The sequence below is a fragment of the Castor canadensis genome, chromosome 17, assembly GCF_047511655.1.
Source record: "Castor canadensis chromosome 17, mCasCan1.hap1v2, whole genome shotgun sequence".
In the NCBI taxonomy this organism is placed as follows: domain Eukaryota; kingdom Metazoa; phylum Chordata; class Mammalia; order Rodentia; family Castoridae; genus Castor; species Castor canadensis.
In genome coordinates this window covers 7,304,243-7,328,825 of record NC_133402.1, presented here as the reverse complement: position 1 = coordinate 7,328,825, position 24,583 = coordinate 7,304,243, and the positions used below count along the sequence as shown (strand labels likewise).

At 49.3% G+C, this 24,583-nt stretch overlaps 2 protein-coding genes across 3 annotated transcripts in view; one reads left to right on the top strand and one right to left on the bottom strand.

Annotated features, from left to right (window-relative positions):
* Nucleotides 1–14,043, top strand: part of Usp7 (ubiquitin specific peptidase 7) — a 48,803-nt gene extending 34,760 nt beyond the window's left edge. For both annotated transcript variants that reach the window (XM_020178648.2, XM_020178649.2), the window contains exons 12-31: nucleotides 163–272; nucleotides 1,528–1,684; nucleotides 2,720–2,864; nucleotides 3,251–3,381; nucleotides 3,880–4,014; nucleotides 4,465–4,566; nucleotides 4,761–4,866; nucleotides 5,588–5,680; nucleotides 5,764–5,831; nucleotides 6,858–6,958; nucleotides 7,667–7,820; nucleotides 8,559–8,626; nucleotides 9,048–9,156; nucleotides 9,246–9,323; nucleotides 10,097–10,197; nucleotides 11,040–11,139; nucleotides 11,811–11,930; nucleotides 12,087–12,158; nucleotides 12,300–12,390; nucleotides 12,731–14,043. In XM_020178648.2, the coding sequence (XP_020034237.2) occupies nucleotides 163–272; nucleotides 1,528–1,684; nucleotides 2,720–2,864; nucleotides 3,251–3,381; nucleotides 3,880–4,014; nucleotides 4,465–4,566; nucleotides 4,761–4,866; nucleotides 5,588–5,680; nucleotides 5,764–5,831; nucleotides 6,858–6,958; nucleotides 7,667–7,820; nucleotides 8,559–8,626; nucleotides 9,048–9,156; nucleotides 9,246–9,323; nucleotides 10,097–10,197; nucleotides 11,040–11,139; nucleotides 11,811–11,930; nucleotides 12,087–12,158; nucleotides 12,300–12,390; nucleotides 12,731–12,837 (2,148 nt within the window). In that variant the 3' untranslated portion in view covers nucleotides 12,838–14,043. The remainder of the gene's footprint in view (nucleotides 1–162; nucleotides 273–1,527; nucleotides 1,685–2,719; nucleotides 2,865–3,250; nucleotides 3,382–3,879; nucleotides 4,015–4,464; nucleotides 4,567–4,760; nucleotides 4,867–5,587; nucleotides 5,681–5,763; nucleotides 5,832–6,857; nucleotides 6,959–7,666; nucleotides 7,821–8,558; nucleotides 8,627–9,047; nucleotides 9,157–9,245; nucleotides 9,324–10,096; nucleotides 10,198–11,039; nucleotides 11,140–11,810; nucleotides 11,931–12,086; nucleotides 12,159–12,299; nucleotides 12,391–12,730) is intronic.
* A 5,666-nt stretch (nucleotides 14,044–19,709) lies between these two features.
* Litafd (LITAF domain containing) lies at nucleotides 19,710–20,802 on the bottom strand. The gene is made up of 2 exons (XM_074059192.1): nucleotides 20,229–20,802; nucleotides 19,710–19,840 (listed from the first exon to the last, which is right to left on the bottom strand). Exons 1-2 carry the CDS (start codon nucleotides 20,357–20,359, stop codon nucleotides 19,732–19,734), a joined length of 240 nt encoding a protein of 79 aa, XP_073915293.1. The 5' UTR covers nucleotides 20,360–20,802; the 3' UTR covers nucleotides 19,710–19,731.
* Nucleotides 20,803–24,583: the final 3,781 nt, after the last annotated feature.

The window sequence follows — 24,583 nt, the reverse complement described above, 5'->3', positions numbered from 1 at the left end:
GATTACAGGCTTGGCCGCCATGCCCAGCTTAGTGAAAGCATTTTAAGGGCTCTGCAAATGGACATCCAGACATGCTTGCCTTTGCATCCCAAATCCTCAGACATGTTCCAGTTGTGCAGGAACACAGGGGTGACCTAAATGTGCCTTTCTTTTCAATTTCAGGAAGCAGAGAAAGGTGTGAAATTCCTAACGTTGCCACCGGTGCTACATCTGCAGCTGATGAGATTTATGTACGACCCTCAGACGGACCAAAATATCAAGATCAATGATAGGTAATCTGAGGTGATGGGAAGGGGTTGGGGTGAGGTGGGTGGTCCCCTCCTCTGCTGCCTTCTTAGTGTATCTCTGATTTACTTGAGTCGTGTCTCCCTTCCCCCTCTCCCCGGGCAGAGATGTTGAGGGGTAGGCTCCTGTAAGAGAGGTTAGAGGTCAGACTCTGCTGTTGCAGCTGGTGCCACTGCTCTTCATCCTCACCCTCTGCCTGGCAGCTTGAAGGCTATGAGCGTAGTTATTTCTTTTACTAGTCAGTTGGGTTTTGTGTTACCTCAACTTGCTGTGTCTTCAGTCTCTCAGTTGTTACAATTGTAGAATGTGCTAGAATTTCCAGAAATGCTGAGGTGTGAGGGTATGTGTGCCCATTACAGGTGGCTTTCAGATTCTGAAGATACCAAATGCAGGAGTGATAGTCCCTGCTACCTTACCCACCCCATACAGGGTGGAGGGATTGGTGTCCCTTCACATCAGAGGGGAGAATGTGACCACATCACATCATTTTCCACCGCCTGGGCCTTAGCTAGCCACTTTGGTGAATGGAACCCAGACCACTTCAAGGTGTTGGATAGTTTAACAGAATTTGCCTTTGGAATTATTTACCAGTATTTTTTAAAATGGTGAAATTTCACATAAACGTTCAAGTTTCTCACGTGGTTGGGGAAATTGGACACTTGGCATTATGGGGCTGTAGGGCCTGCAGGTGCTGAAGGCTGAAGCTGGGCATAGCCCAGCCACTGGGCGCCCATTCTGCTTAGGACTTCGGCTCTGCCCTGCCCTGCTTTCCTTCTTTTCTGAAGGCGTGTTCATTTGTCTCCTGTGATGATGAGATTTTATCATGTAAATCAAGCATCATGAAGCCAATAATTCAGAGCTGAGTCAAGTGCAGTATGTTTGTAGAATCAGGACAGAAATCAGTTTACTCCTCCTTCCTGCAGGTGTGACTTTCCCACACTACTCAAGTGCTAGTATGTCCTAACTGGTTAGCTCCTGGACCTGCAGGCTCACGTATTGATGCCTTAGAACGATCTACGCCCCAGAAAGTTCAGTGGAAATTTGTTACAGGAGCAGCTATCATGTAAGGTCGCTGCACTTGGATCTCTGTTAGTGTCTCAGTCTCCAGGTATTTCTCAAATCTAGCCTCAACCTTTATATTGACATGAGTGATTAACTGTAGGGTGATCTCAGAAGTAGTTCAAAGATGAACCATTAACTTAGTCCATGAAAGCTGAATTTCTTTTAAAAATGTTTTCATAGGTTTGAGTTTCCAGAACAATTACCACTTGATGAGTTTTTGCAAAAGACGGACCCAAAGGATCCTGCAAATTATATTCTTCATGCAGTTCTGGTTCACAGTGGAGATAATCATGGTGGACATTATGTGGTTTATTTAAACCCCAAAGGGGATGGCAAAGTAAGTGTGGCTTGCAGGGTGATGGCATTACGAAATCTAACACTGACTGTGCCTCTTCTGGTTCCTGCTTCATGAATTCATTGGCTAAGGGTTCCTTCCTGGCCTTTGATGGGTCTGTGTGTCCTCTGGCTGTGAAGTGCTATTGTCCTGATACCGTAGATGTAAATGGTTAATCAAAGATTTTATTTCCCTTTGTTAGTAACAAACACGGGGCTGTACAGAATCCCTAACTATCCAGTATGAGGCTTGTGAACACTACAGCAGTTACCATGGCTTGGGTTGGGGAGGACGCATTGCATTCTGTGTTACTTTCCCGTACTTCATTTTCCATGGTTCCTCTGCTGTGGATCTCCATTACCTTCAGAGTGCAGAGGACGTGATAGCATTAGGCAAATAAGGCTTTCAGAACCTGCATCCAAGACCACAGGGCCAGCGAGTAACCAGAACAGGGTCTGAGTGCTGTTGGACACATGTGAGGGCTCCGTCCAAGACAAGGGATTGGATAAATGCAACTTAGGCTGGCTTTTTATTTTTTAATATCAGGAACATACCTGCTGAGATTTGTCAGGCTAGCATAATATACCCCCATTGAATTTTACAGCCACAGAATAAAGTTTCAATGTCATATGATGAATTAGGCATGCTCAGTATGGCTTTTTAAGTCTGCAAAGAGTTGGTAGTATCCAAAGATTGACCCTAACTGGAAACTGGTCTTTTGAGTAGATTACAGAATTTTCCAGTGGGGACTAAATGATGTGGCTCAAGCTGTAGAGCTCCTGGCAAAGCTTTGAGTTCAAACCCCAGCATCACCACCAAAAAAAAGAAAGAAAGTTCCAGTGGGCAAATATTAGCACTTTCCACAGAATATTGAACGAGGAAGGAAGGCAGAAAACCACTGAATGAAGGAAGAATTCCTGAGCAGGCCTGTGCCCCCCGTCAGTTCTTGCATTTGGGGACAACACTGTCTTCAGTGCTGGCTGCTCATCCTGCTGCCTTACTTGTCTCTGCTGACATGTGATCATGTTTTCCTTCCAGTGGTGTAAGTTTGACGACGACGTGGTGTCCAGGTGTACTAAAGAAGAAGCAATTGAGCACAATTACGGGGGTCATGATGACGACCTGTCTGTCCGACACTGCACTAATGCCTACATGTTAGTGTATATCAGGGAATCAAAGCTAAGTGAGTACTGCTGGCTGCATGCCCTTCCCAGTGCACACTAGTACAGTTGTGCCACAAGTCTGTCTGTTGCCTTGGTTTGTTTTGTTTTGTACTGGGAGTTGAACTCTGAGCTTCACACTTGGTAGGCAGGCACCCTACCACTCTGTGCTCCCATCTGTCTTGATGTGTTAGTGGCGTGAAATGAAATACAGTGGTGAAGTGCAGTGGCTCCAGCTATGCCACCTGTCCAAATGTGTTTTCTGCTTATTACACTATATCTCTGGAGACGGACACTAGATTGAGCTTGAGACTTTGAGGGTTTACTAGTGACACCCTAAAATCAAGGCCTTGTACAGAGGGGACACGGAATGAGCACCGAGGTGAAAGAGGGTGCGTTTGTCCTGCAGGTGAAGTTTTACAAGCTGTCACAGACCATGATATTCCTCAGCAGTTGGTGGAACGATTGCAAGAAGAGAAAAGGATCGAGGCTCAGAAGCGGAAGGAGCGGCAGGAAGCCCATCTCTACATGCAAGTGCAGGTCAGTGTCTCTGCTCAGGGGAAGCTGCATCACAAGATCTTGTCAACCTGGTGTCTGGGCCAGAGGGACTATGAGCAGCTCAGGGTGGTCTGCTCTGGCAGCCCTGGGAGCATTTCTGACATGGCTTCTGGGTCAGCTGGCAAGTGTCAGTCCAGGGCCCTGACTGTTCGGGTGCCCAGCTAGCTTAGAAGTACTGTAGAACACCGGTGGAGCTTTAGGAGTGCTGCTGCGTGTTTATAGGACCACAGAAGGTGTCAGATGGGAAGCCAGAGGCAGATTGAAGGTGACAGCAGGGAGGAGTGCAGCAATGGCATTGCACTGTGTGTTCATCTTTAGGTTCTGGTCATTTCAGAGTGCTATTCTCCATGGTCTTAGGGAGATGTTCCATTGGAGCACAAGCCTAGTTCTGAGTATTTTCCAGTTTCACTGTGCTTGGCGTGACTTGTTTTCTGTTCATGTCAGTTGTAAGCTGTGCTCTGTGCTTGTGTGTGTTTTCAGATAGTCGCAGAGGACCAGTTTTGTGGCCACCAAGGAAATGACATGTACGATGAAGAAAAAGTGAAGTACACGGTGTTCAAGGTTCTGAAGAACTCCTCCCTGGCCGAGTTTGTCCAGAGCCTCTCCCAGACCATGGTGCGTGCTGGGCCACCACTGAGGTCCCTCACCCTAGCCTCCAAATCCCACCTGCTTAAAAAGACCACCTGTTTATAAAAGACCAACTACCTCTGGGGGAGGGTAGCAGTGCCTGAAGGACCTGAGCACAGCCCTTGTCCAAGGAGGGGAAGAAATAATGAGCTGTTAGCTGTGGCTCAGAATCCTGCAGGTGTTCAGAATGAGTTTCCATCCCTCAGAGGCAATTGTCTCGTAGAGTTCACAAAGGAATTGGCATGTGAATGTTACTAGTGCCAACTGTTTTTGAAACGCGGGCACTCGAGCCCTGGAATGTTAGTGGTCCTGAAGGGCTGGGGTGTGGGCATAGTCGTCCAAATCAGGTGGGGTGAAGGCTCACAATTAGGAGTTTAATCTTTGATGTACAAAAGCAGTACCTTGATACAGGCTTGAAGTATATTTACTTACTTTCAGGGATTTCCACAAGATCAAATTCGATTATGGCCCATGCAAGCGAGGAGTAATGGAACAAAGCGGCCAGCAATGTTAGATAATGAAGCAGACGGCAATAAAACAGTAAATATTGTTGGTGGACCCTGGGTGTCTCGTGGAGCTCTGCAGGAGGCCCTTGTCCTCTGCAGTTGGCAGCCTTGTTTCCCTTTTGGTCCAGTTCTGTAGAACTGGATGTTTCCTGCAGGGCTTGAGTGTAGTTTTCACTCTTTCACTAAGCCATTCACATCTTCTAAAATCAGCATCTTTTTTGGAAATAGATGATTGAACTCAGTGACAATGAAAACCCTTGGACAATATTCCTGGAAACAGTTGACCCCGAGCTGGCTGCTAGTGGAGCAACATTACCCAAGTTTGATAAAGATCGTAAGTGCCCACCAAGTAGTGCCTGGCTGTACCCAGAGCAGGAGAGTCCTGACTCTTGTAGCACACAGCTTGACCCTTCTTTCCTCAAACAAAGACTGGCCAGTCACTGAGTCCTGTTCATGTTCACTGGGCTGTGAGTTGTAAGGGGTTGGGCGGTAGAAAGGTTGGGGTACCCTGTTCCTTCTTCACTTTAGTTCCCAGCTTGTGCTCCTCACTCTGACAGATTGATTGGTGCAGGGATTGCAGGGGTCTGTTAAGTTAGGTAGCAAATATATCAGGCTCTGTGGATTACACCAATGCACATGTGGCTGCCGTACAGCCCAGCCGAACAAAGAAGCTGACCCTTCCTATAAAAGTTAATGCTGAGAAGGGTCACTTCTGGCAAACTCATGGACTGTTACCATAGATTCCTGTGGCCACACTTCATCCCACTAGGTGTAGTGCCAGGTTGCAAAACTAAGATTTCTTAGCTTCCCGTACTTGATATCTTTTCCTGCCCTGTATAGCTTGTGACTCCTCCAGTTTCAGGAGTGGAACTTAACTTAACCTCTTTCCTCATAGGATCAGTTGTTGAATGAACAGATGAAGACCACATAACTTTCAGGGACCTTAAGCTGTCATGTGGCTTGTCACTGGCGGCTTCTTTTTTTTTTTTTTTTTTTAAAGGAAAAACATAAGCATTGTACTGTTAAGATTCTAACAACCTGTTTATCAATTGTAGATGATGTGATGTTATTTTTGAAGATGTATGATCCTAAAACACGGAGCCTGAATTACTGTGGGCATATCTACACACCCATATCCTGTAAAATACGTAAGTCCCAGCTACACAGACCTACGGAGTAGATTTTGCTTGGTGTACTAAAGCGGTGGATTTAATAAGTCTCTTTATCCTAGGTGACTTGCTCCCAGTTATGTGTGACAGAGCAGGATTTATCCAGGACACTAGCCTTATCCTCTATGAGGTTTGTGTGCCTCCTTCTCCATACTGTCACTGTGGCTTTCAGAGGCGGTGGTATTTTTCTAGCTCTGGTTTTGTTATTGCTTAGGGCCTCTAGTCTTGAGTTGAGAATTACCCAGTTTTAATAGGTGACTTTTACTTGTTCAGGATAAATAATTATTAGATACTTACAGATTTATTTTTCCATGAGCATTTTGACATACTAAAATTGTACGTGAGACTGGGCAAAGTGGCTCACACCTGCAATCCTAGCTACTACAGAGGTAGAGATAGGGAAAATTACAGGTTGAGGATAAACTGGTGAGGGGGAAAATGTCAGCTAGCTCCCCATGTCAACCAGCAGCTGGATGTGGTGGTGTGTGCCTGTCTTCCAGCTACATGGGAATCATAAATAGGAGGACTGCAGTCCAGTCTAGTCTGGGCAGAAAGTGAGGTCTGTCCCCAAAATAACTAAAGCAAAAAAAGGGTTGCAGTATGTCTCAAGTGTAGAGCGCCTTGTTTAGCTATGTGAGGCCTTAAATTCAAACCCCAGTACTGCCAAAAAAAGTATGTGAGCCGGATGTGGTAACATCTACTTGTAGTCCCAGCTAGGAACCGAGGCAGGATGGATTCAGAGCCAGACTGGGCAACAGGCTGAGACCCTATTTTTAAAAAGTAGGTGGAAGCCAGTTCTGGTAGTTCACATCTGTCATCCTAGCTAATGGAGAGGTTGAGATCGGGAGGATTGTCGTTCAAGGCCAGCCCAGGCAGATAGTTTTCAAAGCCTCCCTCCCCACCAAAAATCTCCAAAACCATTCTCCACCCGAGCAAAATGGACTGCAAGTGTGGCTCGAGTGGTGGAGCACCTGCTTTCCATGTGTGAAGCTCTGGGTTCAAATCCCAGTATCACAAAAAAAAAAAAGAGAGGTAGTGGATAGATAGGTGTAGATAGTAGTAGTTCAGGTGTAGAGAAAATACTTGTATATAGAGGAGATGACCATATTAAACATAAGACATTTTCAGTGTAGCCGTTTTATATCTTTTACTACAGGAAGTTAAACCGAATTTAACAGAGAGAATTCAGGACTACGATGTGTCTCTTGATAAAGCCCTTGATGAGCTGATGGACGGTGACATTATAGTGTTTCAGAAGTATGTGCCTTGTGACAGTTCTGTCACCTTATACTCATCAGAGTGGGTTTGGTGGGGATATTTTGGGGGAGGGTTGGTCCTTTATCTGGGAACTGTTTTTTACCTAGATTGAGAGTCATGAATTGTTGGAATATTGAGTAGTTGGTCTTTGGGTTTTGGAATTGATGGCAGTGGGCATCTACATCATTTGTATTCTTTCAGATCCCACAAGTGTCTGCAGTGGGCTTGATCATTGGACAGGGCCGGGTGCAGAGTCTTTATGGAATAGCCAAATCATTTTCCTTACAGTGTGCCTACTCAGGCAATTCATATGTATGTCTGTGTGTGATACCTGCAGGTCTGTGGTCAAAGACATTTAATGTCTAAACAGCTTTACGTTGGGTAAAAGCCATAGTTTTCTGACTCTGGGTCAGAGACCCACTCTCACCAGGCCTGTGGACCAGGTACCGTTGACAAGAGGCTTTTGAGGGCTTTGTTTCTGCTGTGAAGCAGCCAATATGTGCATGCCTCAGAGTATGCTGTCCATACAAAATTGACTTGTTGCACCCTATTACAAAGGTAGATGAGGTGGACTCCCTATTGGGAGAGTCTTATGTGTTACAGTGCCAGGGAGCTTTTACCTGTCACTGTTCCCTGAAAGCTGGTGCCTTCTCCCCAGTTACTGCCTGCCGTGGACGTCGATTCAGTCTGCAAACTTTTTCCCCCCAGGGATGACCCTGAAAATGATAACAGTGAATTGCCCACTGCAAAAGAATATTTCAGAGACCTCTACCACCGTGTTGATGTCATCTTCTGTGATAAAACAATCCCCAATGACCCTGGATTTGTGGTTACATTATCCAACAGGATGAATTATTTTCAGGTATTCAGCAAATGCTCTCTCCCCTCCTTCACACTCCACATGAGAAAGACGTCCCCTACCCTGACACTCTGGACATGGAACCCAAGGTCTCCCATATGCTAGAAAAGTGCTCTCTCTACCACTTGAGCTGTACCACCAGCTCCTCTGTCAAAGAAACTGTCTAACAGTTTGAACAAGGAGGGCCAGAGTCCACAGTCACTAGGCATGGATGTGGCTGACACTGTCCCACAAGAGCTGAGCCCCTACTGTAATTTTACTTATGAGATGAGTTGTAGCTGGGCATGATGGCAATACACTGTATCCCCTGTACTCAGGAAATAGAGGCAGGAGGACTGAGGCCAGCCTGGGCTACATACACGTTGTGAGAAAGTGAAAATTGTTCAATAGGATCCCAACATAGAGAAATAATCGATACTTACGGAGATGGAAATGTCAATCTGATTCAGTCCATAGCGTATTGAGTGCATGCATTAAGCTGTCAGCACTGCACTCTACAGAATTGTGCAGTTAAAGATAGTGAAAATCCTTTTAGAAATTAGGCTGTTGTGCTGTACACTAAGGAATATGGATTTTTTTCCTGGTAGTTAGTAAATTTCTTGAATTTAAGCTCAGGCTGCTCCTGTCCTGTCTCTTTAGTAACTTTACCAAATGATTAATTGTGAGCTTTACGAGCATGTGTCAGTCTTTGCTGAAATGTGAGCCCTCGATTCTGTCTCCTGATTGTTTGCCGCCCCCCAGGTTGCAAAGACAGTTGCACAGAGGCTCAACACGGACCCCATGTTGCTGCAGTTTTTCAAGTCCCAAGGGTAAGCTGCACTCTGAACCTTGGAGATTGCTCTTTCTTTACTGCATGCTTTGCATAGTTTATCAAAGCACACTCAGGTGTCATAGTTTTAATTTGAATGTGTTTTAATTTGAAGTAGAGAATTGTCGCCACTGTCATCTCAACCATGTTTCATAGAGGTGTCACAATCCACATTCTGACCTAAAGCCAGACTTTCTTAGTTCCACCCTTAGGGCATCTTTCCTCGGTCCAACTGGGTCAGGGGTTATGTGACCCAGCTTTGGTGTGTTGTGTCACCTTGCAGAGTGTTGGCATGTGACAGTGAGGGGAGAAAAGCATAAAGATTTCAGTTTAATGTGAGGCCAGTGGTTTGATTCTTATGCTTACTGGTGTGTGTTGGCCAGTACACAAATCATTTATTCACATGCTGTTTTCTTGTGTAGGTATAGGGATGGCCCAGGTAATCCTCTTAGACATAACTATGAAGGTACTTTAAGAGATCTTCTACAGTTCTTCAAGCCTAGACAACCTAAGAAACTTTACTATCAGCAGGTATGAGTCCAAATCACTGTAACTTGGTAATGAGAGAAGGCTTGGGTTCTCATGGGAGCTTGTCTAAAATCCGTCTCTTTTCTCACTAGCTTAAGATGAAAATCACAGACTTTGAGAACAGGCGAAGTTTTAAGTGCATATGGTTAAACAGCCAATTTAGGGAAGAGGTAAGTTTTTGTACAGAATGATTTTTTTCCCCCCAGAGCTTGCTCTAGACCTTGAGAACTAAATCACAAAGGAAGTTCCTTCCTAAATCCAGCTAGGAGTAGAGGTCCCTGGTTGTGTCCTGGCTGCTGCATCTAATGGATCTCCAGTTGTCCTTTCTTACCAAAGAAGGGGAGAGCAGAGCACAAAGCGTGTGCCTTACTCTTTGGTCTGGTGCAGGGTCATTTTCAAAGAGCCCCTGCCTTGGCCTGGCCTTGCTAAGTCTAGCTGGGCCAGTAATGGGCAGATGTGGGTGCCACTGTGTGGCAGCACACACCTGCTCCTAGCAGAAGGCCCATCCAGCTATGCTCCCTGGGGGTTCTTTGAGACAAAGTCCAGACCTAGAAACTCACCTGTGTGGGGTTGATGGGGCTAATCCCCAGTTGGCCTGGGGTCTTCTAGACCAGCGTTCTTTTCTCACTGAGAATTGGACATGCTCTGGGAGGACCCTTGGAGGGATGTTGCCTGGGAAGCTAGCTATTCTGGAAATGGCACACTTTCTGCATAAAGATGACATTCCCTAACCTCCCATCAATCCTGGCTTTGTCCCAGGTTTGGGCAGATGGTCCCACTGTGAGTGAATTCACACATGTTGACCATTGGGGTAGGAGTGTGAATGAGAACAGTGACAGCCAGCTGGAGAACTAAACAGCCATTGTAGTTTTTTCTCCTTACGTTTGTTATAGCAGAAGTCTGTGTTTTTGTTAAAACATGTATGTTACCGGTCTTTCCTTAGGAAATAACACTATACCCAGATAAGCATGGTTGTGTCCGGGACCTATTAGAAGAATGTAAAAAAGCTGTGGAGCTTGGTGAAAAAGCATCAGGGAAACTTAGGCAAGTATCTCCTGGAGTGGGGGACTGGCTTGGAGGAGTTCTGTCCAGCCTGAACTCTGCAGCTGCATGAATGGAAGTGAAGCCCCACCAGGACCGGTGTGCATTAATCGCCACGTCTTCCCACAGCTAGTGTTGTATTAGAGTCATTTTTCTTTTGCCTTTGATATTATTTAGGTGTAGTTAAAAGATGAGATTTAGGTAGCAAAGCCACACAGAGGCAGGATGTTTTCTGAATGAGCAGCGGAAACTGGAATGTGTGACTCAGTTGTATGTGAGATGTAGTTGCAAGTGTAGCCCCAGCCTCCCTCCGTTCACCCTGTGCTGGCTGTGGAGAGAGGCCTATATGTCATGACCAGTGTTGCCTGCGAGTTGGGCATTGTTCTTACCACCCTGCCTTAAATGGGCAAGCTTTTCCTTGATGTTAATAAAAGAACGAAACTGTTGTATAAAGAAAGAGGAAGTGAGCCAACCATCTGAGCCTGCTTCCTCCTTGGAGTTCCTCATGGGAAAGGTTGACACAATTCCAGGAGACTCCATTTAACCTACATCTCTGAGCCCAAGTGAGACCATTTTCATCAGTACTCACTGGGCATTTTTTCCTCAGAATGGGGTGGGAGGGGCGCATCTATCTTGTAAAAGAGATGTAGCATGTCTTGGTGGCACTCAAGACAAAATTTCTCACCAAATAAGGTTCCATTTGAAGGGCTGGGGACGTAGCTCAGCACTGCCGTGACACAACACCCTCTCTTCTGATGAGGGTCCATTTGTATGGCCAGTCTCTTGTTTCTTCACATGAATATGGGTATTTCACTACACCTTTGTTTTTTTTATCCTACTTTTAGGCTGCTAGAAATTGTAAGCTACAAAATTATTGGTGTGCATCAAGAAGATGAATTATTAGAGTGTTTATCTCCTGCAACAAGTCGAACGTTTCGAATAGAGGTAACTGTCCCTCATGGGCAGCAGAGAGAACTCGTGGACCCTCAGAGTGGAGTGGTGCAACCCTACTATTTATTGCTTGTGTGAACATTACACCAAGTTGTGGTGTGGATGCATCATGGTGCAATTAGCTTTCATTTATTTGTGTGCCACTGCTTGAAAATGCTCTTTGGCTCTAATTTTTTTCTCCCAGATTTTAAAAATGTTTTAGTATGAGAAAAAATATACATAACTTTAAAAGTTAAGATCTTAAATCATTTTAAAGTTTTAGTGTTTGTCATTGAGTAGGTTTGCCTTGTGCAGCTATCACCTAGCTTCATCCCTAGCTTTCTCATCTTCATGATCTAAAGCTCTCCTCACCCCTATTTCCTCCTCCCGTCTGCCTTCAGCCCTTGCACTTGACTGCTTACCATAGGGACCTCACTAGTGGGGACTGCTCACCTCAGGACCATAAACGAAAGGAAGAGGAAGAAACCAGGTTCTTCATAGTTCCACCTCCCAATAGCACCAAGTTGGAGAGACCAAGCCTTTAATGCGTGGGCCTTTGCGGGGCATTCTAGATGGAAAATATAGCAGTGATCTAATTTTGTTGGAGTAGCAAGCTAGAGCTTAAGTGTAGCCTTCTGTCTGCAGTAAGTTAAAAAGACCATACTGTCTTTTAACTATGTCCTCAGGAAATACCTCTGGACCAGGTGGACATAGATAAGGACAATGAGATGCTGATCACAGTGGCACATTTCCACAAAGAGGTGTTTGGAACGTTTGGAATTCCGTTTTTGCTGAGGATACACCAGGTGAGGAGGAGAGCGTGTCCAGTTTGTGTGACAGAACATGGTACTTTTGAGTAGCTGTCAGTAATCTGGGTTCTGCTTTGGTGGCTGCCACATAGTGTGGTGTGCAGCAGTGATAGGAGGGTGTCGCCTGAACATGTGTGTCCTCTGCCTTTCCAGGGCGAGCATTTCAGAGAAGTGATGAAGCGGATCCAGAGCCTGCTGGACATCCAGGAAAAGGAGTTTGAAAAGGTGTGTGCTCCTGGGTTCTTTGTCGGGCTTCAGTAACCCCTGTGTCTAGCCATGGGTGGTGGTGCTAAGCGTCTCTTCCAGAGACAAGAGCTTTTGCAGGTACACAGAAGTGAGGCAGGAGTTTAACTTTTTGTCTTGCAGTTTAAGTTTGCAATTGTAATGATGGGCCGACATCAGTACATTAATGAAGACGAGTATGAAGTGAATCTGAAAGACTTTGAGCCGCAGCCAGGTGAGCTATGGGCTGGGCTGGGAGGCCCCGTACCTGATAGCCTCTGAAGCAGAGGGAGAGCGGGCTGCAACCCTAGTGCCTCTTAGGATTAAAGCCTTTGTACGCACTAAGCCGGGTTGGGGACCCTGAGCTGCAGGTTCTCCCACAGCACTGCATTCCTGAAGCTACTGTGGGGTTCACATCTGCTGTGGGAGGAGGGTGCTGGGGGGCAGTTCCAGGCCAGCGAGTCAGTTGGAGGTCCTGCTTCCCTGTGAATACACCCCGGACATGGGAAAGCACTCGTCTGTGCATGTGTGGCCACTGGGGATCTGGGGGCTCACTGCATACTCTTCTCCCCCAGGTAACATGTCTCATCCCCGGCCTTGGCTAGGGCTTGACCACTTCAACAAAGCCCCAAAGAGGAGTCGCTACACTTACCTTGAAAAGGCCATCAAAATCCACAACTGACTTCCTCACCGGAGCGTTGACGGCGAGGGCAGCGCGTGCTGTGTGCCCCTTTTTAACAGCCGCAGAACTTTGCTACGCGTGCGCTCTAGCCCACGCCTCCAGCAAGACGATTTGCTGCTGATGTTAATTTTATTTTGTTGAGGCTGTTCAGTTTGGCTTCTCTGTATCTATTGACTGCCCTTTTTGAGCAAAATGAAGGTGTTTTTATAAAGCTTGGATGCCAATGAGAGTTATTTTATGGTAACTACATTGCAAGGCAACTCAGCACCATGGGGAGAAGAGGTTCCTAGGATGCGGGTCACAGGCACACGGTCTCTGGGCTGTGTCTGGTTGGCTCAGGTGGTCCGGCTGCCTGCTCGGGTCCCCACCAGCCCCGCAGCTAGCTAGGCTGATGTGTAGGCTCATCCAACTTACTCCTTCAGTTAAACCTTCAATGACCTTTGTGCATCTGTAAAGGCAAACAGAGAAACTCACAACCTAATAAATAGTGCTCTTTCCTTCATTGTGTGCACTGTTGCCCTTCCTCAGTTCCTCCCTCCAGAGCTGCCGGGTCTCCAGAGCCGCGGCTCACTCCATCAGCCACTGTCTGCAGCCCAGTTGCAAAGTGGATGCACTGAACACAGTCCTGACAGACATTCGGGTCTTTTTATTAAATTGAGAACATTGTTAAATACAATTAAGGTTTACTCTGCTGCCTCTTGGCAGACTTGATTTCCACAGTTCATCCAAGCAGGTGAAAGAATAATAAATAGGATTTCATGACCGTGGGACTCCGGAGCAACAAAGGACAGCCTTAGCAAGAGGGCATGCTCGCTCGTGGCTAGAAAGCTGTTGACTTTGTAAAAAAGGTAAAATAAAAAGAAAAAAAAAATGAAATTGTATATTTAATGAATGAACATGTACAATTTGCCGCAGGGAGGAGGTCACTTTTTGTTGGTAAGTCTGCAAGTAAGCTTCACCGATGTCGACACTCACCGTGCGTGGTTTCATTTGGGTTCCGCCTTGCTTCCTTTAAGTTGGAGCTGACGCCCACTGCGTGTCTAGTTTAAGTGCAGTCGAATAGAATCAGCGGATCACACTTATTTCCCCTCCTTTTCTGGTATTTTTTGTTTGTTCCGTAGCAGCAGTGTACACCAACTCTCCTGTATATTGCCTTTTTGCTGGAAGATGTTGTATGTTGAATAAAATTTTCTATAAAAATGACAATTCAGTGAGTGCCGTGGAAGTTCGGGAGGATTCTGCTGTCTCTGGGAATGGCTCAGGGAACCCTGGCACTTAACCAAGGACCAAGGCTCACTGAAGTGGATGCTTCCCGCTGATTTTGGGGTTTTCTGGGGCCCCAGATATCTTCTTTGGTCTGGTTTCTGGCTTTTAACTTGGCGTTTAAAAACTTGAAAGTTGTCAGGTGGGATTTTTGTAGTAATGGGACTAGAACGTTGTCATCGGAGGCTGTGAGGCCTGGCTTGGCTCCCCCTCGTCCTGCTTTGAGGATCAGTCCGTCCCATGGAGTGACTTCCTTCTCAGTTTCCACCATGAGTGCGCTTTCTGCTCCAGGCCGCCTTCTGTCAGTGGGATAAGCTGTAGTTCATGGGCCCTCGGCTCTTCCTGAGCCGCCACCTCCATGTGAACGCAGGTGGTTATGGGCACCCCGTGCTTTTACCTTTGAGCCCTGTCATGTTTTTGCGTTTTAGGTTTGGGCTGGGGTTGGCTATAGTCTTGCATAACTGCACCTTACCATTCTCCCTGAAATGACTGGGTTTTTTGTTTGTTTGTTTGTTCCAAAGAAGTGGTGGAGGTCCTGCATAGCAAAGAGGACTGCATTTGCTAGTCCATTCCTGTCTTGCTCCTGTGTCCAGGAACTTGAGGAGACAGGAGGAGGGCTTCTTAAATCTAAGAAAAACGTGAACTGCCTTTAGTGAGCGTGTCATGTCCTTCTTGATGTGTGAACATGTCTGCTGATGGCGAAGGGGGCCCATGGCTTTACACGGAATCAGGAGTGCACAGAGCTGTGTCTGCCGTTTGCATCTCTGATAGCTGGCTCTCCTTTGGCAGTGTAATGATGATGTTCCCATGTCTATTTCCTGCCAGCTCATCTGGGATAGCAGTTGGCCTTTCAAGACCTTTAATCTGCCTCTTGAGGACGAGCGCATTCAAGCAGGTAGCGAGGCGTGTGTCCAGTAGCACCAGCGTTTCTGTTTCAGAACAAGTGTAATTACCACAATCAAAAGGAGTCTGCCAGTACTCCTGAGGCAGGAGGATTGTGAGCTTGAGGCCAGCCTGGGGTATATATGCAGACAAGACCCTGCCTCCAAAAACCACACACACAAAAATGTGGAGATGTGACTTCACTGCTAGGTGCTCCCTGCAGCTTGGGTCCCTGTAACTGAGCATGGAAAGCTCTTCCTGACTGTGACCCTGACTGGGGCTTTCCTCTCACAAGAGATGTCATGGGGCATTGGGAATGACACGTGATTCCTCCCTTCCCGGGCTGTCTGGGATGAAGTCCTGTATTTTACAGAGGTCACAGGTTTGAAACTCCCGACACCCTCGCAGAATGTGGTGAGTGTTAGCACCTAAGTTTTTTGCGTTACTAAAGTGAGGTGTGTAAAGATATTTGTTCTATGGCTTGGGTTTAGTGAGGCCAGGGTTGACAGACGTCCTGGAAAAGGCCAGAGAGTACTGTCACGCATCAGGGCACATGGCGGTCTGTTGCCACTGCTCAACTCTGACTTCCTAGCGGCAAGACAGCCATGGTGCATGGAGTGCTTGAGGCTGTGCTGGTAGCTGCGAGCACTATACAGATTTTCCAGCGTAGAGGGACGAGCTGTATTTTTATCTGAAACACATCCGGGGTGAAGAGAAATCCAGGGAGGGGGAAGGTGGATCACCGACCAAGGAGGCATGAAAGACCACTGAAGGTTTACTGAGTAGATGCGTGGTAAGGAATTTCAAGTATTTTTAGGGAAGGAAAACAAGTTGACTATTCCATGAAGACCTCCCCTCTGCCCACAATGATCAAGCTTCCTGCAGACACTTGTGGGATGTGAATTTTAAATGATGCAAATGCTCCCTTCCTCCAATTCCAGAACCTTCCACGCCTTTCACATATTGTCAGTTTAACAGTTGAGTGGTCCTGCCACCACAACCTTCTCCTGTGGCAGGACGCTGCTCTGTCCCTGTTCAGGCACAGGGGCCAGCTACGTGTGGCTAATGTCCACCATGGTGGACAGTTAGGTTCTAACCAGTTTCCTCACTGGGGCTGTGGTGATGGAGCTTGCTCGTGGGGTGGTTGAGGTGACATGTGGAAAACAAAGTACTTATAACCTTTCACCAAGGAAGCTCACAGTGGTGCTCATTTTCTGGGTGAGAACAAATTAAGACCAAGGAGCCCTCCCCTAGGTCTTGTACTTTGCCATTGGTGGCAATTGGGTATCTGCTCTTGAATTGCAGGTGAGTTGAGGCCTGGAAGCTAGAGCTCACAGACGATCTTGTGAAAACAAAACTGCAGCTTCCAGAGGTTGGATCCAGGCTTGCTGGTCAGTCCCTGACCCACACAGGCCATCAGCTGTCACTGGCTGGATCCTGTGGGGTGGGTATGCAAAAAGGGGACAGACTTGTGGAGTTTGACCACCCCTGAAGTCTACCCTGGAGCTCAGATCCAGAACCTGCCTGGCTTCCCAGGTCCATCTCCCACTGTCTGCCATTCAGGGTACAGTGTTAGTCCCTCCTGGCCGGCCACCAGAGCAGAGGGAAGCTGGGGGCATGCCAGATGCTGCTCGGGGCTGCTAGACGCCCCTCCTCACGCTGGAGGTAAGAGCTGCAGGTTGGCCTCTGGGGTGGGTGTGGGGAGCCTGCAGACAGCTACTGATAGGGCCCAGCCCAGGACATGCCACCCCCTCCTGTCTGCTCCTGTGATAAGGTTGGGCGGGTGTGGTGGGGCCACCTCTAGGGTGGAGTGTTAGGGGACATTAGCCAAGAACCCTGTGTTGGCACCTTTTGCAGCCATCTCTAAGCTCAGTAACAGGCCGGCATGTGCTGTGGCCTTGAGTCTACAACAGGCACCTGTCAGCCCAGAGTAGGCCAGACCCGGACCGCATGGGGGCTTTGGCCTTACCAAGTGCATAGTGGGGGTCCACACCCCAATGCCTACTTCACCCTCCTGGTTCCCCAGATTCCTACTTCTCCCAGGCCTCCCTGGTTGGGAGGTAGGGGTTGGGAGCCCTCCCCATTTTAAATCAGTGTTCAAAGCGTGTCTGCTAGGTGCCAGCACTGTCTCCCACTGAGCCTGCAGTCTCTCCTGGCACCACCTCCCCCTGCCCATCCCTCAGGCTTCAGCTCTTAGGGAGGGGGACTGGGTCCAGCTTAGGGAACTGGGCTCAGGAGAAGGCTATGACCCCACCCTCCCCCAGCCTGGCTTTGCAGCAGGAGCTGCACAGGCGAGAATGATGGTTTAGGCTGCGGCGTGCGAGACAACGATGTGAGGCTCCCATCGCTCGTTCCCCTTTGCTGCGCTTTGTTTTCGAAGCTAGAAAACTGATTTTCAACGTGAACTCGCCCACATTTTTTGTGGGACTGGGGTTTGGACTCGGCTTCAGGCTCGCAAAGCAGATGCTTTATTTCTTGTGTCACACCCCAGTCCATTTGCTGTGCTTATTTTGGAGATGGGATCCCAGAAGTATTTTCTGGATTTGGCCTGGAACCTCAGTCCTCCTGATCTCAGCCTCCCAAGTAGCCAGGATTGCAAGTGAAAGCCACCGGCACCCAGTGAATTTCCCTCAAGAGACGGCAAGTGACACGGGGCAGTCTCAATTCCAAGAGCCTGGGATTGATCTGGGGGACCTAGAAAGGACGCTTGGCAGTCTCATCACTAATCTAGCCGCCCCTGGAAGGCAGGATGGTGACCGCTAAGGCAAGGAGAGCTGTTCTGAGACCGGAGGGCATGGCACACCAGTGATTTCATGGCATGCAGAGAATGGGGCTTGGGGTTTGTGTCTCTAAAGGATGCCATGGACATTGTCCATCCCAGACCTGAGGCGCTCATACCTGTGGGCCATCTAAGAATTCAAGTCAAAACCAGAAAACAGCCATGTGTGATGGCACATTCCTGTAATCCCGGCACTTGGAATGGGGAGGCAGGAGGATCCCATTCTGCCTGCAGCTTCCTGATGCTTTTTTTTCTTCCCTCTTGTTTTCTTTTCTCCTCCCTCCCACCCTCCCTCCCTCCTTCCTTCCCTTTATTATTTTTTTTTTGCACTACTGTGGCTTGAACCCAGGATTTCGCGCATGTTAGGCAAGCACTCTATCATTTGGGTTGCATCCTAGCACCCGCCCCCACTACCTCACTCTGAGACAGGGTTTCATTAACTTTGCCAGGGCTGACCTCCAATCAGAGATACTCCTGCTTTTGCCTCCAGAATAGCTGGAATGACAGGTGTGCATACCTGGCTCTCTTCCCCCTCTTTCTTCCCTCACTTCTCCCTCTCTATGAAGGGTGGCACAATCTTTTGTATATTTTGCAAAATTTTAAATCTGCTAGTCTAACACTGGATTTTCCTTTACCACACCTACTTCCTGTCCTAGCTCAGAGAGACCCCATTGTATCCAGGAGGTGCCATCCATCAGCCTGTGTGAGGTTGTTATCATCCACTTTCCCGTGGTAGCCTCTGCCTAGTAAGACTGTAGCTGGGAAGTGGGTGTAGGGATTGAACCTTGATGGGGAGACTCAAGGGAACTTGGGGAGTTCCCCCACCCCTATTCCTGCCAGTTCCTGGGGGTCCCAGGGTGAGTGAAGGGCTCATGACTACACCTGGAGAAGGTGACAGATGTCTGAAAGAGAGCTGAGGCTGCCTGGCAGGGCTGATGGAGAGTTTGGGGCGGCACCAGTGGAAGGGTGCAGGCTTGTGGTGAATGAATAGCACTTGCTTCTTCTGTCTGTCTGGAGTTGGAAGGGAAGCAGGAGTGGGCTCACAGATGGCTTCGGATGACCCTGTGCTGAGAGTGTGAGGGAGGCGAGTTTTAGCGGGGACCCAGCAGAAGTGGCCCTTGATAATTGTGCTCACCCTGTGCCAGCTTGCTGAGGAACAGAAGGAGCAGGCAGAACAGGGTGAGACAAAGGGCTCAGGAGATTATAAGGTAAGATAGAAAGGATGGGATCCTAGAGCTGCCCTGAAGGTGACATCAGTTCCTAGCCATCACTCCCACCACCACAACCTGAAAAGGGAAGAGGGGAGTCCCTTGGAGACCTGTGGGATTTCCTGGGCCTCTGATGCCTCCAGAAGAGACAGCTGTGGGATGTTGGGGCAGAGGCAGTGGCCTCCAGAACGATGGGAGAAGAGGTCCACGCAGGACCCTGAGGAGACAGGGCAGGTTGAGGGAGCCAGAGGATGGCTGCAGCCTAGGGAAGAAGGGCTTTGAGGATGGGAAGAGGGAGGCTTGATGGCTGCAGAGGATCCAGACAAGTAGGAAAGAACAGGAAATGTCTGCTAGGTGTTGCATTTAGCAATGGATGTCGCTGGTCCACAGAGTAGGGGTAGGGGTCAGGTGTGAGCCTCCATACTGGTTGTGGGGTGAACATAGGGGATGGTGCAGATAAGGAGAGACAGTTGGCTTTCCCAAAGAGGCTGAGGCTTCAGCCAAAAGGAAGGAGGTTGTTCTCAGGCTGTGGCTTTGAAAGTCAGAAGATGATGGACCTCGAGATGAGTGACTTGGGTACCAAGGGCTCCTTCCCTCATCCAGTGAATGCTCCCTTAGCACCTGCTCTGTTTAGGCTCCTGCAGGTGCCAGCCCACTATCCATGGTGACGAGAGGGCAGAGGAGGGCATAGGGGACTGGCTGGGACACACAGCAGCACACACAGCATGCAGAGGCCGCTCAGTTATGTTTATTTCTCTGGGGTCACAGGCGGTGGTAGCGGAAGACCTCTTGCTGACACACAGGACAGGAGTGGCTCACGTCCATCAGGCTGGTCATGCAGAATGGGAGGAAGCAGCAACCCAGGAAGCACCTGTGACCTCAGGACAACCACGAGCATGAGTGGAGCCCCACCTCTGGGTGCCTGGAGCTTCATGGTGGACCTATGGGGCCATGCCTGAGAGCCATGCTAATCCTCTTGTTCTCAACCGTGGGATCAGCAGCCATGAGTGCCCACCTGGAGCCACCCTCTTGGCAGGTAGCGGTCCTCAGCCCCTGCCTGATCAAAGGACCGGCTCCTCTTCTGTGGATGCTACATGGCCAGGTTGGCACAGGACCTCCCTCTTTCCACGTTCCTGCCTGTCTTCTGCACCTACTCCCCCAAGTGTCCACCCAACTGTGGCGATGCCAGCCCTCTTGCCAGCAGGGACCCACACACAGTCCTCAGGGCCTCTGTGGAGCCCGAGGACCTTGCCACTCACCCAAACATAAAGAAGCCAGTGCAGAGCAGCCAAGTAAGGAGTCCGGGGATGGGGGTGGTCACCGTGGTGATGTAGTTCCCACAGAAGGGACACATGGTGTACATTGGTATGGAGGTTGCCACCCGAGGCATGCTGGTACACACAACTGGGGACAGGAGGCTGGTCAGACCCGAGTCCCTCTCCCCAGACTCCTAGACCACCCCTGGGCCATCCCAGCCAGACATCTCTCCCCCATAATGTCTCCTCTTCTGCAGGTTCCTGGTGATCACTTAAGCACTCAAAGCTACCCACTTGCCCCCTGACCTGCCCATCAGCCTTAGGGCCTTGGGAATTTTAGAGTGACTCTAGTTTTAAACGTGGCCCCTTCTACTCAGTGAACACCAAGACATCCCACCAATATGACCCTCCCCCCCACCACAATTCTCTTTGGCTCATTAAGTTAGCCAGAGAAAAAGTTTCTAGCCCCTGTAATTAAAACCCCCTACCCAGGCTGGGGGTGTGGCTCAGTGCTGGAGCACTTGTCTAGTAGTGTGCACTAGGCCTGGGCTTCCATCCCCAGCACCACACAAATAAAACCAACAAAACAATTCCTGCCTGCTTTAGCGTTCTGAACTGAGGTCTGGTCTGGGGGAACCATCTGGAATGGGGAACAGGGCTCGTGCTTTGATTTCTTTTAGGGATTGGATGAGTAGCTGCTAAGGCTTGGAGGGGGGCCCTTATGGGAAGGCCAAGGGCTTGGAGGGAACTGCAGGACCCTGGGCTCTCTTTCTTTGCTTCCTGACTTCCTGCCATTGCCAACCAACACCCTCACCAGAAGCCCAAAGCAGTGGGGCTGCTGGATCTTGAACTGTAACCTCCAGAACTGTGAGCCCCTCTCCCACACCCCCAAAAAGAAACCTTTCCTTTTTCTAAGTTAAGTGCTTCAGGTGTTTCGTTGTAGCAAGGCGAAGCTGACCGATACACAGTCCAAGCTGGCAATTCTCAGAGTATCTGAAAATTCCTTGGGGAGTTTGTTTAGAATCCTAAAACTCAGGTCTCACTGGGGGCTATGAGTGCCCCTTTTCCGTGGTCAGGAAGGGGCTGTGTAGTTTCAGAGAGTTCATTTTATAAATATTTCCTGAGCACCTGCTGTATACCAGACCATCCAACCAATGAGCTCACTTTGGAGAGTGATACTCTGGGGGCCATAGGCTATACAGCAACTCACAGGAGCAATGGAGAGACAGGGCCTGCTGTGGGGACATAGCTGTGGAGTCGGGAGGAGAGCTTTCCACAGCAGGTGCTGACTGTCTGCAGCCTTGGTCGGGAGAGAGCAAGGAGAGGTGCAACTCTATACTTACCCCGGTGAGCCATCTGCGGGACTTCTGAGTACATGGGAGGTGGGCGTGGATTTCCTACAGGATGGGGGTAGTATGGAGGTGGTGGCTCCTTGGGAGCCAGAGACTCTTGAGGACAGAGAAGGAAAAAGCACCCTCAGGTCGAGCGCTCATGCGCCAGGACTGAGCCGCCTACCGCACACAACCAACTATGGGAGGCACCAGTTTATAGAGCAGAAACACAGGCCAGCAGGGAGGAGCCAAGGTGTCCACTAGGTAGAGGAGCTGGGATTCTATCCGAAAAATAGCTAAATGAAGCAGGCTGGGGAAAGTGGCTTAAGTGGTAGAGCACATGCCTTAGAAGTGCAAGGCCCTGAGTTCAAACCCCATACCGCCACCAGAAAAAAAAAAACAAAAACTAAAAAAAAAAAAAAAAAAAAAAAACCCAAAACATGGCTAGGCAGCCCTGCTGGTGGCCAGAATCTTGACCTCCCACCTCAGTGGCGGCCACTTGGGATGGGGGATGGTCATACCTGACGCCGGGGAGCCATCATGAGTCTTGCCTGGTGGATTCTTTGGTGGATTCCTTCTGATGATTTGAGAGAGGGCGTGTGATGTTACAGGCCCCAGTTATACCTGTGGGGTCACCTGGGTGGTGGAGGGCAGTGGAACTGGGGGTTGGAGGATGGGAACCAGCCCCCAGTTCAGCAAGGTGCCCATAGTCCCCTCTCCTGCTTCCCCAGGGCCTAATGTCCACTTCTACCTGCCCTCTCCCACCCGAGTGAGGGGCCCCTCACCCTGGGGACTGCTGCATCTTGGCACCCTAGTTGTTTTTGACCCCAGCAGCCATGTCTGGGAACTGTTGGGTTTTAAGCTTCGAGTAGCCAAGTGCTTATTCCCAGGTGTCCCCATGGTGAGGACAGGGGCGGGGACAGGAAGGAAGCCTGGTGGGCTGAGTGACAGCCATTGTGATGTCTTCACAGTAACCAGGCACTTGGGTCTTGTCCCCACTTTCTGCTGGAGGGGTGAGGGCTGGCCACCGGGCCAGCTTGACCTCTGACAATGGCCTTTCTCCATTTCCCACACGGTGAGCAGAAGCTTCCTAGGGCTGGATGGGGAAGAGCGTGAGCCATCCGAGTCCTGCTAGAATTGGCTGCTTTGGGGGAACCTGACCTGTGCAAACTGTCAGCTGGGGCTTGAACTCAGTGTTTTGCACTTGCAAAGCAGGTGCTCTACGACTTGAGCCACTCCTCCAGTCCATTTTGTTCTGGTTATTTTGGAGATAGGGGTCTCCTGGACTATTTGCCTGGGCTGGCCTTGAACCCTTGGTCATCCTGATCCCAGCCTCCTAAGTAGCTAGGATTACAGACATGAGCCACTCACCCCCAACCCAGGGCTCCTTTTCAACCGTGTGCTGAAGTTGACTTGATAGCAGGATAATAAGCATGGACTCCTCACTTGGGCCCACAAGGAAACTGAAAACAGGAAAGCCTAGCTCCCTGCTTCTATCCTGCACCTGTCTCCTTTGCTGAGTCAGTCTCTCCTGCAGTCACCTTGGCTTCCAGAAAGGACAGGACTGATCAATAACATCGTTATGACAGGGGACTGAACTACCTCCCAGGAAGCAAGACAGGCCACCCCCCCACAAATGAGGACCATGACCCATGATGACGAGGCTGTACCCTCGAGCAGGAGTGATCCTCTCCTGGGGATCACATTGTCCCCTCAAGTGATGACAGTGACAACTTCTCCAGAACACCTGCAGAACTAGAATCGAGATAATGACCAACCAGGACTGCTTAACTATGCAACCTCTCACTCCTGCCCCAATTCTTCTTCTGTTTAAATGTAAAGCCCGAAGATGACTGAAGGGCCTGCCTCCCTCTCCCTGTGTACTTGGGCCATGAAACAGGCCTCCTTTCTCTGCCTTTCAATCCCTGCACAGCTATATTTGGTGTGTTTGGGGGTGGGGGTTAGGATGTGACATGTGGGAACCCTGTCGTGGGCCCTCTGGCATAGGACCCCCATTACTTGAGTGAATGGTTGGGTCACCAGCCTCTGCTCTGTGGAATTTTGGGCCTGGGACAGGGAGGGCACTTGGTTCCACAATTCACTTGAGCCGTGGCCATGTGAACATGTGAACTGGGGCTGGGAGGTGCTCAGTAGATGTGGGCTGCATGTGTGAAGGAAGGATGGATGAGCGACCTGCATGCTCTATTCATCACAGTCCCTGTTCCATTTGACCTCAAATCCCCTGGATGTCACACCCTAAGGTCTTTTGGTGGCACTGGTGTCTGAACTCAGGGCTTCATGCTTGCTAGGCAGGTATGCTACCATTGAGCCGCTCTGCCAGCCACAGTTTTTTTTTGTTTTTGTTTTTGTTTTTCCAGTCTTGGAGTTTGAACTCAGGGACCTCAGGTTTGCAAACAAGCACTCTACTACTTAAACCACTCTGCCAGCACACGCCCCAAGGTCTTGTTATAGCCTTGAAGTTACACCTCTTGGGATGGATTTGGGAACTGCCTTTGTCCCTAGGGATTCTGAAGGCCACAGTGTCCCCAACACAGGTTTGGGTCTCAGGAAATCTTGAAGACGCGAATGGGTGCTGCTGCCCACTCCGACGATCCCAGCCATCACCAGCAGGGGGCAGCACGAGGCTGCCGTGAATCAGCCCCCTTTCTCCCTCTGCCTGGCCTGGGGCTGACTCCTCTCCCACCCTGTCACCTGCAAGGCCTGCGTGGAAGGGACAAGAGGGCAAGAGAGGTCTCCAAGCCAGTCCAAGCCCACAAGTTAGATCCCAGCATCTTGGCACTCAGAACACAGGGCCCATGGGGCAGCCATGCAGGCCTGTCTGGGTGTCTTGAGTACCTGTTCCTGAGGGTGGGCCACCTTGGGGGCTCAGGACTCCTGGAAGACTGGAAGATGGATTCTTCTCTTGTTTGTTTGAACCTTGTGCACCCCCAAAATACTGCCTGTCCCAGAGGATGCAGAATGTGGTTAGGATGGGTTCTATTACTCCCAGCTCTGTGACCCCAGGCA